The 15441-nt window shown below is 45.1% G+C and overlaps 1 protein-coding gene across 8 annotated transcripts in view; it reads right to left on the reverse strand.

Moving 5' to 3' along the window:
- Window positions 1-583: 583 nt before the first annotated feature.
- dnah10 (dynein axonemal heavy chain 10) overlaps window positions 584-15441 on the reverse strand; it is a 323633-nt gene continuing 308775 nt past the window's right edge. For 7 of the 8 annotated variants that reach the window (XM_068054492.1, XM_068054489.1, XM_068054490.1 and 4 more), the window contains 5 exons: window positions 14411-14622; window positions 10095-10262; window positions 8436-8616; window positions 3109-3254; window positions 584-1088 (listed from right to left, as the gene is read on the reverse strand). In XM_068054492.1, the coding sequence (XP_067910593.1) occupies window positions 942-1088; window positions 3109-3254; window positions 8436-8616; window positions 10095-10262; window positions 14411-14622 (854 nt within the window). In that variant the 3' untranslated portion in view covers window positions 584-941. Of the gene's footprint in view, window positions 1089-3108; window positions 3255-8435; window positions 8617-10094; window positions 10263-14410; window positions 14623-15441 lie in introns of those variants that run through there. The other variant, XM_068054494.1, reaches the window with a different exon arrangement.

Below are 15441 nucleotides of genomic sequence, written 5' to 3' on the forward strand. Positions count from 1 at the left end.
TCCAGCTGGGCTCTTGAGGTCTTTCTCTTGGAGCTGAAGGGAAGGTGGTTGCTTCTGCAGTGAATGGGAATCCCTGTGTGAAGACGAACGAGCAGCCTGGACAGAAGGAGCAGAAAGAGTGAATGTCATCTCATGACTAGATCCTGGGAAATTTGTTGGTTATAGGAAAGTTGCAACAGGCCACGACTTTCAGACCCCAAGGTGAGTGCATGACCACTGTGCTTGTATGCCTCTTCTGATCCAGTTTGTCCTCGGATAGATCTGACAAGTGGTGCAGCCAATACCTGCAGATGGAGTAGCTGTTGGAACCTGAGATGGGTCTAGGCTCTACAGCAAATAGAATATTTTCTGTGGGATACAGAGCAGGCAGATGCTACATAAAACTTAACTGTAATGTGTGATATTCATCCTCTTGGTGAAGTGCTGTTTGTTGCTGGTAGGTTTTGCTTTGTATAGACAGAAATCCTCAGAGTGGAGCTGGTGCTTAATGGCGTGACAGCAGTGCAAAGGACAACACACTTGTTTGTTTTGGTTTTATTTATGAAAGAAAATACGATTTATTTTATATAAAAATACAAACCAAGTTCCATAAACTGAACACTAGGCAAGTACAATAATTACTGAGCCTCTCTGAAGCTGCTCGGTATATTCTGTGACATGGGTTTTTATTTCCACACTGCCCAGCCTTCAATTCTTATATTTGTTCATTAACAGCATTTATTACTATTCATATTATTGTGAGCATGTTACATTATTAAATTGTACAATGAACTCCTCTCTCTGTATTAGAATTATAACATCTACCACTCGGGAATTAAACTGATACTAAGAGAACTAAGACTATTAAAACAAAAAGTAAATAATCAAAAGAGGAATCCATAAATTGCTAAACCATGAAGAATAAAATATAAGACCTGGTACTGCAGCACAAACTGTATTGTTCAGTCAGAGTTCAGGGTGAGACAGACACTCTGCAACACCCAGTGTGAAATGTGTTTGGTGGTGAAAAGATCAGCTTCAAAAACCAGACCAACTCCCATTGCATTTCGTCGCATCGATGTTGTGTACACTGGAGTTTGTAAAGTGTTCTGTATGAAAATGCAACAAGGAGAGTTTACAATCACTTTTAGAAAGGATCACAATTTAAAAACTGATAAGTTGTGATGTACAACAGTTAGTCTAATAGACCCTGTTCAAACAGAAGTGTCAAGAAACAGAAAGGAGTGCTGCTGTGATGGAAGAGCATCGCAAATCGAGGGCATTTTCCTAAACCTCAACACTCTTCACACCTCCTCCATCTTAAAAGACTCCTTAAGAACCTACCTCTTTGAACAAGCTTTTGGTCACCTGCCCTTATATCTCCTTATGTGATTTAATAACACTCCTGTGAAGCACCATGGGATGTTTTGTGACATTAAAGAGGCTATACCAATACAAGTTGTTGTTGCCCATCTTGGCATTCGAAGTGTGGGCAGTCCCCAAACCACTGGACTGATGAGATTTTTTTTCTACTCGGAGCCTTTCAGAGGCCAGTTAAAGAGCTGCAATGGGAAGGGTTCATAGCAGGTCACCACTCTGCAGCAGATACATGGATCAACATGACCTCTACAGGGGGTGGAGGGAACAATCCATTTGTTATCTTTGGGGTTTTCACTGGGGCTGTTCTTCTTGGAGAAGATTTGATAGAGGTGTGCAAAATCATGAGGGGTCTGGACAGAGTAGATAGAGAGTAACTGTTTCCATTGGCTGAAAGATCCACAACCAGAGGACAGCAATATGAGAAAAAGCTTTTTCATGCAGCGAGTGGTTAGGATTTGGAATGCGCTGCCTGAGAGTGTGGTGGAGGCAGATCCAATCGAGACTTTCAAAAGAGAATTGGATAATTATAAGAGAAAAAAACTTGCAGGGCTACGGGGAAAGAGCAGGAGAGTGGGACTAGGCGAGTTGCTCTTGCAGAGAGCCAGCACAGATATGACAGGCTGAATGGCCTCCTTCTGTACTGTAAATAAGATTCTATGTTTTTCAGTTGCTTCAAGGCACTCCCTGGCCCTCACACCCCCAGGACGGCCCTCGCACCCACCCCGGACCTGGCTTTTATTTATTTATTTATTTTTATTTATAGATACAGCACTGAAACAGGCCCTTCGGCCCACCGAGTCTGTGCCGACCAAGAACCACCCATTTATACTAACCCTACAGTAATCCCACATTCCCTACCACCTACCTACACTAGGGGCAATTTACAATGGCCAATTTACCTATCACCTGCAAGTCTTTGGCGGTGGGAGGAAACCGGAGCACCCGGCGAAAACCCACGCGGTCACAGGGAGAACTTGCAAACTCCGCACAGGCAGTACCCAGAATTGAACCCGGGTCCCTGGAGCTGTGAGGCTGCGGTGCTAACCACTGCGCCAACCCAATATGTTGAAAACCCAGGGTTCAAACTTGAAAAGCCTCATCACAGTATCTCAGCCACTGGTTCTCTCAAGTGATCTTCCTAGACTGTGCAAGACACCACAATAAACACGTGATTAAATTGTAACTTCAGATATAAGCGTGTGACGTGCGTCTATAACTGGTTGGGAAGCGGGAAGCAGGAGACAGAGTGGGGAATAGAGACTTTGTTCTCTGACTGGCGGGATGTGATGAGTGGTGTTTCCCAGGGCCTCAGCTTCTCATCATATTTATCAATGACTCGAATGAAGAAAGAGAGAGAGAGAGAGAGAGAGAGAGAGAGAGAGAGAGATCTTTACAACCAAGTTTGCAGAGGACACAAAACTAGGCAGCAAAGTCAGTCATATGGTTGGAAGCAGGAAGTTATAAAGGGGCATGGACAGATCCAATGAGTGCGTGGAACGATCACTGATGGGGTGCAATGTCAGGAATTGTGGGATCATCCAATTTCTAACCTTACACCCTCTCCCACTGCAGCCATTAATTTCAAACTTCACTTAAACGCAGAGTTGACAGCACACTAGAACATTCCAGAAGTCAGCAGTTGTGATTTGCGATCACTCTGTGAGTGACCAGGTCTGCTAATAATTCCTTTCTTGTACATTTACTGATCAGATTCTGTTTGCTACACATGTTCAGTCAGCTGTAACGAACCTGGAGTTTGAGCCGATGAGCCTCGATAGGGATCACCTTGAGAACAGGGAGTTCGATCACCAGTTCCTTCGGTTTGCTCCTAATCAGACAGCTTTCGTCAATATCCCAGGCCGCTCCTTCCATATATAGACCAGAAATAAAACAGCCTGCAAAACGGCAATGAAAAGGATTAACTAACTAAGAAACTCCGATACTAAGCCTAATTGATGATATGTTAGTCTTTATCACAAGAGGATTTGAGTACAGGAGTAGTGAAGTCTTGCTTCAATTGTATAGAACCTTGGTTAGACTGCACCTGGAGTACTGTGTGCAGTTTGGTCCCCTTACCTTAGGAAGGATATTATTGCCATAGAGGGAGTGCAACGAAGGTTCACCAGACTTGTTCCCGGGATGGAGGGACTGTCCTATGAAGAGAGATTGGGGAAACGGGGCCTGTATTCTCGAGAGTTTCGAAGAATGAGAGGTGATCTTATTGAAACCTACAAAGTATTTAAAGGGATAGACAGGGTAGATGCAGCTAAGATCCTTCACCTGGTTGGGAAGTCTAGAACCAGGGGACACAATTTCAAAATAAGGGGGAAGCCACTAAGGACAGAGATGAGGAGAAATTTCTTTACTCAGAGGGTTGTGAATCTTTGGAATTCTCTACCCCAGAGGGCTGTGGATGCTCAGTCATTGAGTATGTTTAAAGCAGAGATTGACAGATTTCTAAATATCAATGACATAAAGGGCTAGCGAGTATAGAAATAGGAGAATAGCACAGATGAATGCGTGGCTTAAGAGTTGGTGCAGGAGGGAGGGTTTTAGATTCCTGGACCACTGGGACCATTTCTGGGGAAGGTGGGACCTGTACAAGCGGGACGGTCTACATCTGAACCAGAGGGGGACTAACATCCTTGCTGGTGGGTTTGCTAGTGCTGTTGGGAGGAGTTTAAACTAATTTGGCAGGGGGAGGGGATGCAGACTCCGAGCAGAATAGGGACACAGCTAAACACAGAAAAGCGAACATGTCAGAGGGAATACAGCGGAAGTAAGTTTCAAGGGAGTCAGACCAGGATGGAAGGCCTCTACTTTAATGCCAGGAGCATTGCAGGTAAAATGGATGAGTTAAGGGCAATGATTGACACGTGGAATTGTGATATAGTAGCCATCACGGAGACATGGTTGAGGGAGGGGCAGGATTGGCAGCTCAATATCCCGGGATATAGAATCTTCAGGCGAGAGGAGGGGGTAAAAGAGGAGGGGGCATTGCAATATTAGTTAAGGAGTCAGTTACTGCAGTAAGGAGAGATGATATCTTGGAGGGGGCATCAAATGAAGCTTTATGGGTAGAGTTTAGGAATGAAAAAGGGACAGCCACATTGCTCGGTGTTTATTTATAGACCCCCCGTTAGTCAGCGGGAAATTGAGGAGCAAATGTGAGCACAATTCGCAGAGGTGTGTAAAATTAATAGGGTAATTATATTAGGTGATTTCAACTTTCCCAACATTAATTGGGATAGTCATCGTGTTAAGGGCTTAGATGGAGTTCTTAAAATGTATACAGGAGAACTTTTTAGCTCAATATGTAGAGGATCCAACAGGGGAGGGTGCAGTGCTGGACCTAATTCTGGGGAATGAAGCCGGACAGGTGGTTGATGTGTTGGTGGGGAAGCATTTTGGTGATAGCGACCACAACATGGTACAATTTAAGCTTGTTATGGAGAAAGAAATAGACAAGTTGCAAAAAAAGGTTTTGGATTGGGGGAGAGCGAATTTTAGTAAAATAAGGCAGGATCTGGCCAAGGTAGACTGGAAAGAGTTACTTGTCGGGAAATCTATAGAAGAGCAGTGGGGGGCATTCAAAAAGGAAATGGGGAGGGTACAGGCCTAACGTGTTCCCTTTAGGATAATAGGTAGGAGCAACAAGCCCAGAGAACCATGGATGACCAGAAACATTCAGGGTATGATGAGAAGGAAAAGAGAGGCTTTTAGCAAATACAAGGAGAGCAAATCAACGGAAGCATTAGTGGAGTACAGAAAGTGTAGGATGGAGCTTAAGAAAGCAATTAGGAGAGCAAAGAGGGGATATGAGAAAGCTCTGGCTGGTAAACGTAGGGAAAATCCCAAGATATTCTATAAGCATATCAATGGGAAGAGGATAACCAGGGAAAGAGTAGGACCCATTAGGGACCAAGGGGGAAATGTGTGGGTGGAGCCAGAGGACATTGGTAGGGTGTTGAACGAATACTTCACATCTGTCTTCACCCAAGAGAAAGAGGATGTAGATATGGAACTCAGAGACAGAGACTGTGAGGTTCTTGAGCAAATTGTCATAGGGAGTGACAAGGTATTGGAGGTTTTGGAAGGCTTAAAAGTGGACAAATCTCCAGGCCCGAACGCATTGTGTCCCAGGATGCTGTGGGAGGCGAGGGTGGAGATTGCAGGGGCTCTGACCCAAATTTTTAATTCCTCTCTGGCCATGGGGGAGGTGCCAGAGGACTGGAGAACAGCCAATGTGGTCCCACTATTTAAGAAAGGTTGTAGAGATAAGCCAGGAAACTACAGACCAGTGAGTCTCACGTCAGTGGTAGGGAAACTAGTGGATAAAATTCTGAAGGAGAGAATCTATCTCCACTTGGAGAGGCAAAATTTGATTAGGAATAGTCAGCATGGCTTTGTCAGAGGGAGGTCATGCCTAACAAATTTGATTGAATTTTTTGAGCATGTGACCAGGTGTGTAGATGAGGGTAGTGCAGTTGATGTAGTTTACATGGATTTCAGCAAAGCCTTTGACAAGGTCCCACATGGGAGACTTATCAAGAAAGCAAATGCACATGGGATACAGGGTAACTTGATAAGGTGGATTCAAAATTGGCTTAGCTGTAGGAGACAGAGAGTGATGACAGACGGCTGTTTTAGTGACTGGAAGCCAGTGTCCAGTGGCGTACCACAGGGATCTGTGCTGGGTCCCCTATTGTTTGTCATTTATATAAACGACATAGATGACTATGTGGGGGGTAGGATCAGTAAGTTCGCAGATGACACAAAGATTGGCCGAGTGGTTAATAGTGAAGTGGAGTGTCTTAGGTTACAGGAAGATATCGACGGGGTGGTCAAATGGGCAGAAAAGTGGCAGATGGAATTTAACGCTGAAAAGCGTGAGGTGATACACTTTGGAAGGAGTAAAGTGACACGGAAGTATTCAATGAATGGCCTGATACTGGGAAGTTCCGAGGAACAAAGGGACCTTGGCGTGTTTGTCCATAGATCTCTGAAGGCAGAAGGGCAGGTTAATAGGGTGGTGAAAAAGGCATATGGGACACTTGCCTTTATCAATCGAGGCATAGATTACAAAAGCAGGGAGGTCATGTTGGAGTGGTACAGAACTTTGGGAAGGCCACAGCTGGAGTACTGTGTGCAATTCTGGTCGCCACATTATAGGAAGGATGTGATTGCATTGGAGGGGGTGCAGAGGCGATTCAGGATGTTGCCTGGGATGGAACATTTAAGCTATGAAGAGAGGTTGGATAGGCTTGGGTTGTTTTCGCTGGAGCAGATAAGACTGAGGGGTGACCTGATCGAGGTGTACAAGATTATGAGGGGCATGGACAGGGTGGATAGGGAGCAGCTGTTCCCCGTAGTTGAAGGGTCAGTTACGAGGGGTCACAGGTTTAAGGTGAGGGACGGGAGGTTTAAAGGAGATTTGAGGAAGAACATTTTTACCCAGAGGGTGGTGACGGTCTGGAATGCACTGCCTGGGAGGGTGGTAGATGCAGGTTGCCTCACATCCTTTAAAAAGTACCTGGATGAGCACTTGGCACGTCATAACATTCAAGGCTATGGGCCAAGTGCTGGCAAATGGGATTAGGTAGACAGGTCAGGTGTTTTAATGCATCGGTGCAGACTCGATGAGCCGAAGGGCCTCTTCTGCACTGTATTATTCTGTGATTCTGTGATATGGGGATAGTCTGGGGAAAAAGGCATTGAAGTGGATGACCAGCCATGATCATATTGAATGGTGGGGCAGGCTCGACGGGCTGAATGGCCTACTCCTGCTCCTATGTTCCTATGATACATCTTAATTGAGGGAGTTTTGTGTATGTGTGAGAGTGTGTTCGAACATTAAAATGGATGGAAATTTAGCCAAAAAATTGTAGTTAATGGCTGTGGGCCAGCCTGGAGGCATGTTGTTACAGGGATTGGTCCAAAGCCTGCTAATGTTCACTGTTTTCATTAATTATCTAACAGTGGAGTTGGGAATATGGTTACTAAGTTTGCAGACGATACTAAATTGAGGTGTACAAAATCATGAGAGGTATAGACAGGGTGGATAGCAAGAAGCTTTTTCCCAGAGTGGGGGATTCAATTACTAGGGGTCACGAGTTCAAAGTGAGAGGGGAAAAGTTTAGGGGGGATATGCGTGGAATGTTCTTTACACAGAGGGTGGTGGGTGCATGGAACGCGTTGCCAGCGGAGGTGGTAGACGCGGGCACGATAGCGTCTTTTAAGATGTATCTCGACAGATACATGAATGGGCAGGAAGTAAAGAGATACAGACCCTTAGAAAATAGGCGACAGGTTTAGATAGAGGATTTGGATCGGCGTAGGCTTGGAGGGCCGAAGGGCCTGTTCCTGTCCTGTAATTTTCTTTGTTCTTTGTTTTGTTCTAAATTCTGTGCAAGGGTTAAGACAGCAAAAAACACAGTGGCAAATGGTATTTCACCTCAATATATATAGTGTCATCAGGTTGTATTGATCAAACTATTCAGTACAAATCAAAGGACACCACTCTTATTATACAAGACATTGGTTAAACCACATCTGGATTATTGGGCCCAGTTTTGGTCCCCTCACATGGTGAGTGATATCGTGGACTTGGGAAAAGTTCAGAGAAGAGCTATGAGAATGATTCCTACTTTAAAGAACCTCAGCTACTCACATTGACTCACTAAGAGCTGGGTTTTACAGATAACACTTGTTCCATAAACTTTGTCATTCTGGTCACAGACTATCCTGATGTTGGGGGAATCTCTGTACAAACCAGAGGCAGTCAAAGTGTATTATTGCCCTGTAGAGGCAGGCAATAGTTCAGCCAATACAACCCACATTCAAAATGACTGAGAATTCTGAGAACATGGTAAAGTACTTTATAAACGCAAGTTTATTCTTTCGGAACTGAATAGGTCACGATGGCATGTTGCCATTAGATCTGTGAATTCTTGTAAATAAATCGTTACGTTAGCTGATTCTAGATTATCAAAGTCTTTTGTCTGTGTCTCTAATACACACATATCATTTGCTGCCTTTTCAAGATTGTGATTCAAAGAATGAAGACTGGATCCCACCTTGCCCAGGTCGCTCTATGACATCGTCTGCAGTTTGGTATTTGGTAACTTGTGTGTAGAGTGTGGACCGATCAAGGGGCCAGCTGTTCTTCCGGCAGGTTGCCTGAACTAGAGCAGTGAGATACGATTCTGGGATGTGCAATCCAGACAACCACATTACATTGGGTTCACTTTCGTCAACCTGTAGATTATTTTTTAGAAAACGTCAGGCAAGATAAATGATGAGTAACCACTTCCTACAATATCAAAGTATTTCATAGACATTTTAAAATGTAAAGATACAGGACCTCTATTCCAACACTCTCCTGCCTGGCCTTCCATCTTCCATAATCTTCAGCTCATTCAAAAACTCTGCTGCCTGTATCCTGACTCACACCCAGTCCCATTCACCCATCGCCACTGTGCTCTCTGAGCGACACTGGCTCCTAGTCCGACAACAACTCTAAAATTCTCATCCTTGTTTTCAATTTCATCCATGGCCACGCCCCTCCCTATCTTTGTAATCTCCTCCAGCCCTACAACTCTCCAATATCTCTGCACTCCTCCAATTCTGGCCTCTTGAGCATCCCCGATTTCCATCACTCTATCATTGGTGGCCGTGCCTTCAGCTGCCAGAGCCCTAGGCTCTGGAATTCCCTCCCTAAACATCTCCGGCTCTCTCTCCTCCTTTAATACACTCCTTAAATCCTACTGCTTTGACCAAGCTTTTGGTCACCCATGCTAATACCTCTTGTGGTGCAAAATAATCTTCTGATAATACTCTTGTTAAGTGCCTTGGGACTTTTTACTATATGCAACTTCTTGTAGTCGCTGACACAGAAATATAGGGGCGGATTTTCCTACCATCCCCCAATCCCAGTGCTGCACAGCAGAGCCGCAGAGTGACCAGCCTGTCCAGAGTGCAGAGTGTGCTGTAGCTGCAGAAAACACTGAGCCAACAACAAGCCCTAGTCACCACTTGACAGGCTGGTTGACAGCAAACAGGGAGTAGCAAGCAGGGCAGCTACAGACCTGACCAGTGGCCTCGGAGCAGCTGCAGACCTGACCAGTGGCCTCGGAGCAGCTGCAGACCTGACCTCTGGCCTTGGAGCCCTCTGGCTGCCACTCTGACGCCTAAGGCCCGAGACCCAGTGGGGTGCTTAAAGACAAAGATGACCTCCTTGCTATGGGCTTCCTGCTGACTCACTGCACACCATCCCCTCAGAGGACGGGTTAGGTCCTACTGCAAGGCCCAGCACCTATTCCTGGAGACATCTCTGGATGTGGATTTCCCCAGGCCACAGACAGGTAACTGAGGCAGAAGACTGGATCACCGCTATCCACTCATTACTGTGTGAAGACTGGGTCTGCCCCTGGGGCCTGAGCCTTGTGGATTGGAGCCTGTTGCAGGTACAGACCCAACCCCACCCCTGGGGCATGTTTCAGAAATCCTGCAGCAGCAGAAATCCAGCATGAAGGGGCTTTGGTCCCATTTTCCTGACCTTTATAGCTAAGGTCCTGGTCAAGAAAATCAGCCCCCTGGTTTCTCTCTAACTATCCCAGGTCTGTATGCTTGCTGCAATGAAATGCATAATGATTAATTTAAATAGGTATATATTTTGATCTGATTCATTGAGAAATGTAAAGAAAGCTCCTCCAGTGATTAGTTTTGACACTAACCCATAACACGTATTGGTCAAACCTCCTCTTGAAGTGGATCATCCAGTTCCCAAGTGATTTGAGGGTGTCAGGAGCCAGTCTTCTCCAGATAACAGGAATATGACCATTGAAGAGAGCGCGCGCCACTTCATCCAGTTCATTGCTCATTCCCACTTCACCAACCAAAGCCTGCAACATCCCAGCATTCCAGCATTAGCCCAAGGTTAATAGTAAAATCTTGAAAATTGTTAATAGATCAATTCTACTTAGTCAGGCCCATGTCAGGCTGATTGCAATAATGCAAAACTCTCCTTTACTGGTTAGCTGTTTGGTGTTGTAGGTAGAACAATACCACTACTGGAAGTTTATGCATCATTCCCTCTCCTGGATCATATTCATTAGGCAGAAACATCAGACACTTTGAGGAAGCATTCTATTTGGGTGGTTTGGCACTAAGTCTGAGGTGTAAAAAGATGTAACATGGGCATAAATTTACAAATATTTCATTTTACTCTTAGAGTTATGGCCAATTCAATAGGTCTACTTTAAAAATAGCTTTACATTAATATTCTGGATTTTTTACCTCTTGTAATAAATAGCACACACAGACCTCACAGCATTAGAAATAAACAGATTAACAGCCACTGTCTCCCAGTCTACAGTCTCTAGACGTGCAATACAAATTGGAACAGACAAAATCTGCAACACAGAATTCTAATTAATTCATACATGGTTGAAAACTACTGTTTTAAAGCCCCCTCAGGATATGAACAAAGAACAGTACAGCACAGGAACAGGCCATTCGGCCCTCCAAGCCTGCGCCGATCTCGATGCCCGTCTAAACTAAAACCTTCTGCACTTCCGGGGTCCGTATCCCTCTATTCCCATCCTATTCATGTATTTGTCAAGAGACATCTTAAACGTCTCTATCATACCTGCTTCCACCACCTCCCTCGGCAACAAGTTCCAGGCACTCACCACCCTCTGTGTAAAGAACTTGCCTCGCACATGCCCTCTAAACCTATGTCCCCTAGTAACTGACTCTTCCACCCTGGGAAAAAGCTTCTGACTATCCACTCTGTCCATGCCGCTCATAACTTTGTAAACCTCTATCATGTCACCCCTCCACCTCCGTCGTTCCAGTGAAAACAATCCGAGTTTATCCAACCTCTCCTCATAGCTAACGCCAGACAGACCAGGCAACATCCTGGTAAACCTCTTCTGTACCCTCTCCAAAGCATCCACGTCCTTCTGGTAGTGTGGCGACCAGAATTGCACGCAATATTCCAAGTGTGGCCTAACTAAAGTTCTGTACAGCTGCAGCATGACTTGCCAATTTTTATACTCTATGACCCGACCGATGAAGGCAAGCATGCCGTATGCCTTCTTGACTACCTTATCCACCTGCGTTGCCATTTTCAGTGACCTGTGGACCTGTACGCCCAGATCTCTCTGCCTGTCAATACTCCTAAGGGTTCTGCCATTTACTGTATACCTCCCACCTGCATTAGATCTTCCAAAATGCATTACCTCACATTTGTCCGGATTAAACTCCATCTGCCATTTCTCCGCCCAAGTCTCCAACCGATCTATATCCTGCTGTATCCTCTGACAATCCTCATCACTATCCGCAGCTCCACCAACCTTTGTGTTGTCCGCAAATTTACTAATCAGACCAGTTACATTTTCCTCCAAATCATTTATATATACTACAAACAGCAAAGGTCCCAGCACTGATCCCTGCGGAACACCACTAGTCACATCCCTCCATTCAGAAAAGCACCCTTCCACTGCTACCCTCTGTCCTCTATGACAGAGCCAGTTCTGTATCCATCTTGCCAGCTCACCTCTGATCCCGTGTGACTTCACCTTTTGTACCAGTCTGCCATGAGGGACCTTGTCAAAGGCTTTATTGAAGTCCATATAGAAAACATCCACTGCCCTTCCTTCATCAATCATCTTTGTCACTTCCTCAAAAAACTCAATCATATTAGTGAGACACGACCTCCCTTTCACAAAACCACGCTGCCTCTCACTAATACGTTTGTTGGTTTACAAAAGGGAGCAAATCCTGTCCCGAAGAATCCTCTCTAATAATTTCCCTACCACTGATGTAAGGCTCACCGGCCTATAATTTCCTGGATTATCCTTGCTACCCTTCTTAAACAAAGGAACAACATTGGCTATTCTCCCGTCCTCTGGAACCTCACCTGTAGCCAATGAGGATGCAAAGATTTCTGTCAAGGCCCCAGCAATTTCTTCCCTTGCCTCCCTTAGTATTCTGGGGTAGATCCCATCAGGCCCTGGGGACTTATCTACCTTAATGCTTTGCAAGACACCCAACACCTCCTCCTTTTTTATAATGAGATGACTGAGACTATCTACACTCCCTTCCCTAGGCTCATCATCCACCAAGTCATTCTCCTTGGTGAATACTGATGCAAAGTACTCATTTAGTACCTCGCCCATTTCCTCTGGCTCCACACATAGATTCCCTTCACTGTCCTTGAGCGGGCCAACCCTTTCCCTAGTTACCCTCTTGCTCTTTATATATGTATAAAACAGGATTATCCTTAATCCTGTTTGCCAATGACTTTTCATGACCCCTTTTAGCCCTCCTGACTCCTTCCTTAAGTTTCTTTCTACTGTCTTTATATTCCTCAAGGTTCCCGAAACTTGCCAAACTTATCCTTCTCCCTCACAGGAACATGCTGGTCCTGGATTCTAATCAACTGACATTTGAAAGACTCCCACATGTCAGATGTTGATTTACCCTCAAACAGCCGCCCCCAATCTAAATTCTTCAGTTCCTGCCCAATATTGTTATAATTAGCCTTCCCCCAATTTAGCACCTTCACCCGAGGACTACTCTTATCCTTATCCACAAGTACCTTAAAACTTATGGAATTATGGTCACTGTTCCCGAAATGCTCCCGTACTGAAACTTCCACCACCTGGCCGGGCTCATTCCCCAATACCAGGTCCAGTACGGCCCCATCCCTAGTTGAACTATCTACATATTGTTTCAAGAAGCCCTCCTGGATGCTCCTTACAAATTCTGCCCCATCTAAGCCCCTAGCACTAAGTGAGTCCCAGTCAATATAGGGGAAGTTAAAATCACCCACCACTACAACCCTGTTACCTTTACATCTTTCCAAAATCTGTCTACATATCTGCTCCTCTACCTCCTGCTGGCTGTTGGGAGGCCTGTAGAAAACCCCCAACATCGTGACTGCACCCTTCCTATTCCTGAGCTCCACCCATATTGCCTCGCTGCACGACCCTACCGAAGTGTCCTCCCGCAGTACAGCTGTGATATTCTCCTCAACAAGTAATGCAACTCCCCCACCCCTTTTACATCCCCCTCTATCCCACCTGAAGCTTCTAAATCCTGGAACATTTAGCTGCCAATCCTTTCCTTCCCTCAACCAAGTCTCTGTAATAGCAACAACATCATAGTTCCAAGTACTAATCCAAGCTCTAAGTTCATCTGCCTTACCTGTTACACTTCTCGCATTGAAACAAATGCACTTCAGACCACCAGTCCCGCTGTGCTCAGCAACATCTCCCTGCCTGCTCTTCCTCTTAGTCTTACATGGACAGTTACTGTCCCATCTACATCCTATAAAATACTCTTAGCCAGTTAACTGTGCCAATGCTCATTATCCCATTCCGTTTAAATGGATTAACTTCTGTGTTAAAGCAGCTGGGAGAGAATTCAGACTTAAATGTGCTAAACATACGATAACACCCCTGACAGGAATATCTGGCCTTGTGTGTGCTGGATGAAGAAAGTGAAGAGGAAATCTGGTAGAGATGTTCAAAATACCGAGAGGTTTAGGTACACTGAATCACCAAAACTGGTCTGATTGGCCACTGAGTCAGTAACTCAAGGGCAGAAAGTTAATACCATCAACAAAGGAATATAGGAGAATCTGTTTCTACATGGAATTCCAGCCTGAAACAGTCCGGCAGCACAACCTGTAACAACCTTTAAAAGGGAAGTGGGTAAATATTTGAAGCAGAAAACTTTCAATGGTTATGAAGAAAGGCCAAGGGAATGGGACTAACTGGAAAGCTTTTCTCAGAGAGCTGACATGTTAATGGGTTAATGGACCCCTCTGTGATGTAAGATTATAAGAGTCCAGTGCCTGGAGAAAGTACAAGAGAGAACTCTGCATATGGAGTAAAATTCTCCCGCCCTCCACTATTGGGAAATCTCGTACTTACAGTAAAATGTCAGATCAAAGCTACAAACTTTCACTGGTTATCAAAGGCAAACTGTAGATTTTAATAAATTTTACTGGATTCTCAAAGAACTGAGAGCAGCCACGTACCCTCTGTAATTCCACCAGGGATCGCGACATCCGATCAATCAGTAGGTTGAAACGCTCTAGTTCTTGCAGCAGTACAACTGTAGTTGGTGTAATTTGCACAGCAAATTTTTTATAGATAGTGTCAAGATCGAACAGGGTTGGAAGCTTGCTTTCAATATCCTTAGCCACGCGGCCAATGTACTCATCACGACCCATGCCACTGCCAGATTCCCCTAGCACAAAAACATGTGATTATTTCACCACACAACAAAAGGTCATAAAATATATCCAAAAGCAAAATACTGCAGATGCTGGAAATCTGAAATAAAAACAGAAAATGTTGGAAATACACAAGAGGTCTGGAAGCATCTGTGGAGAGAAAAACAGAGTTAACGTTTCAGGTCAGTGACTCTTCATTAGTCACCATGCTTGTTTCAATACTGGTCCCTGCTCAGCAGGACCTGTTTATGGTACTTGCCTACAATCGTCCTACACCAGAGAGATGTGTGGTTAAAGGTCTGACCAAGGTTCCTGTCCCAGAATCCAGGGCTGAGCTGCCAACGGTGACACAAATTGAGATGGGTGCACAGAAGATCAGAGACAGAGAACCAAAGGGCGTCAGAGGGGGCATAAAGCTTGGAGAAAGGTGCAGATAGAGTGGTGTTACCTCTTGGAGAGAGGGGGAAGGCACGTTACCTTATGGAGAGAGGGAGGTTACCCCATGGAGCGGGGGGGATTACTGCATGGAAAAAGGGGGTGGCATGTTACCCCATGGAGAGAAGGGGGTTATTGCATGGAGGGGCAGCAAGTTAACTCATGGAGAGAATCATAGAAACATAGAAAATAGGAGCAGCAGTAGGCCATTCGGCCCTTCGCACCTGCTCCACCATTCATTATGATCATGGCTGATCATCCAACTCAGTAACCTGTTCCCGCTTTTGCCCCATACCCTTTGATCCCTTTCGCCCCAAGAGCTATATCTACTCCTTCTTGAAAACATACAATGTTTTGGCCTCAACTGCTTTCTGTGGTAGTGAATTCCACAGGCTCAC

This window comes from Heterodontus francisci, chromosome 23 (assembly GCF_036365525.1).
Source record: "Heterodontus francisci isolate sHetFra1 chromosome 23, sHetFra1.hap1, whole genome shotgun sequence".
NCBI classification, from domain to species: domain Eukaryota; kingdom Metazoa; phylum Chordata; class Chondrichthyes; order Heterodontiformes; family Heterodontidae; genus Heterodontus; species Heterodontus francisci.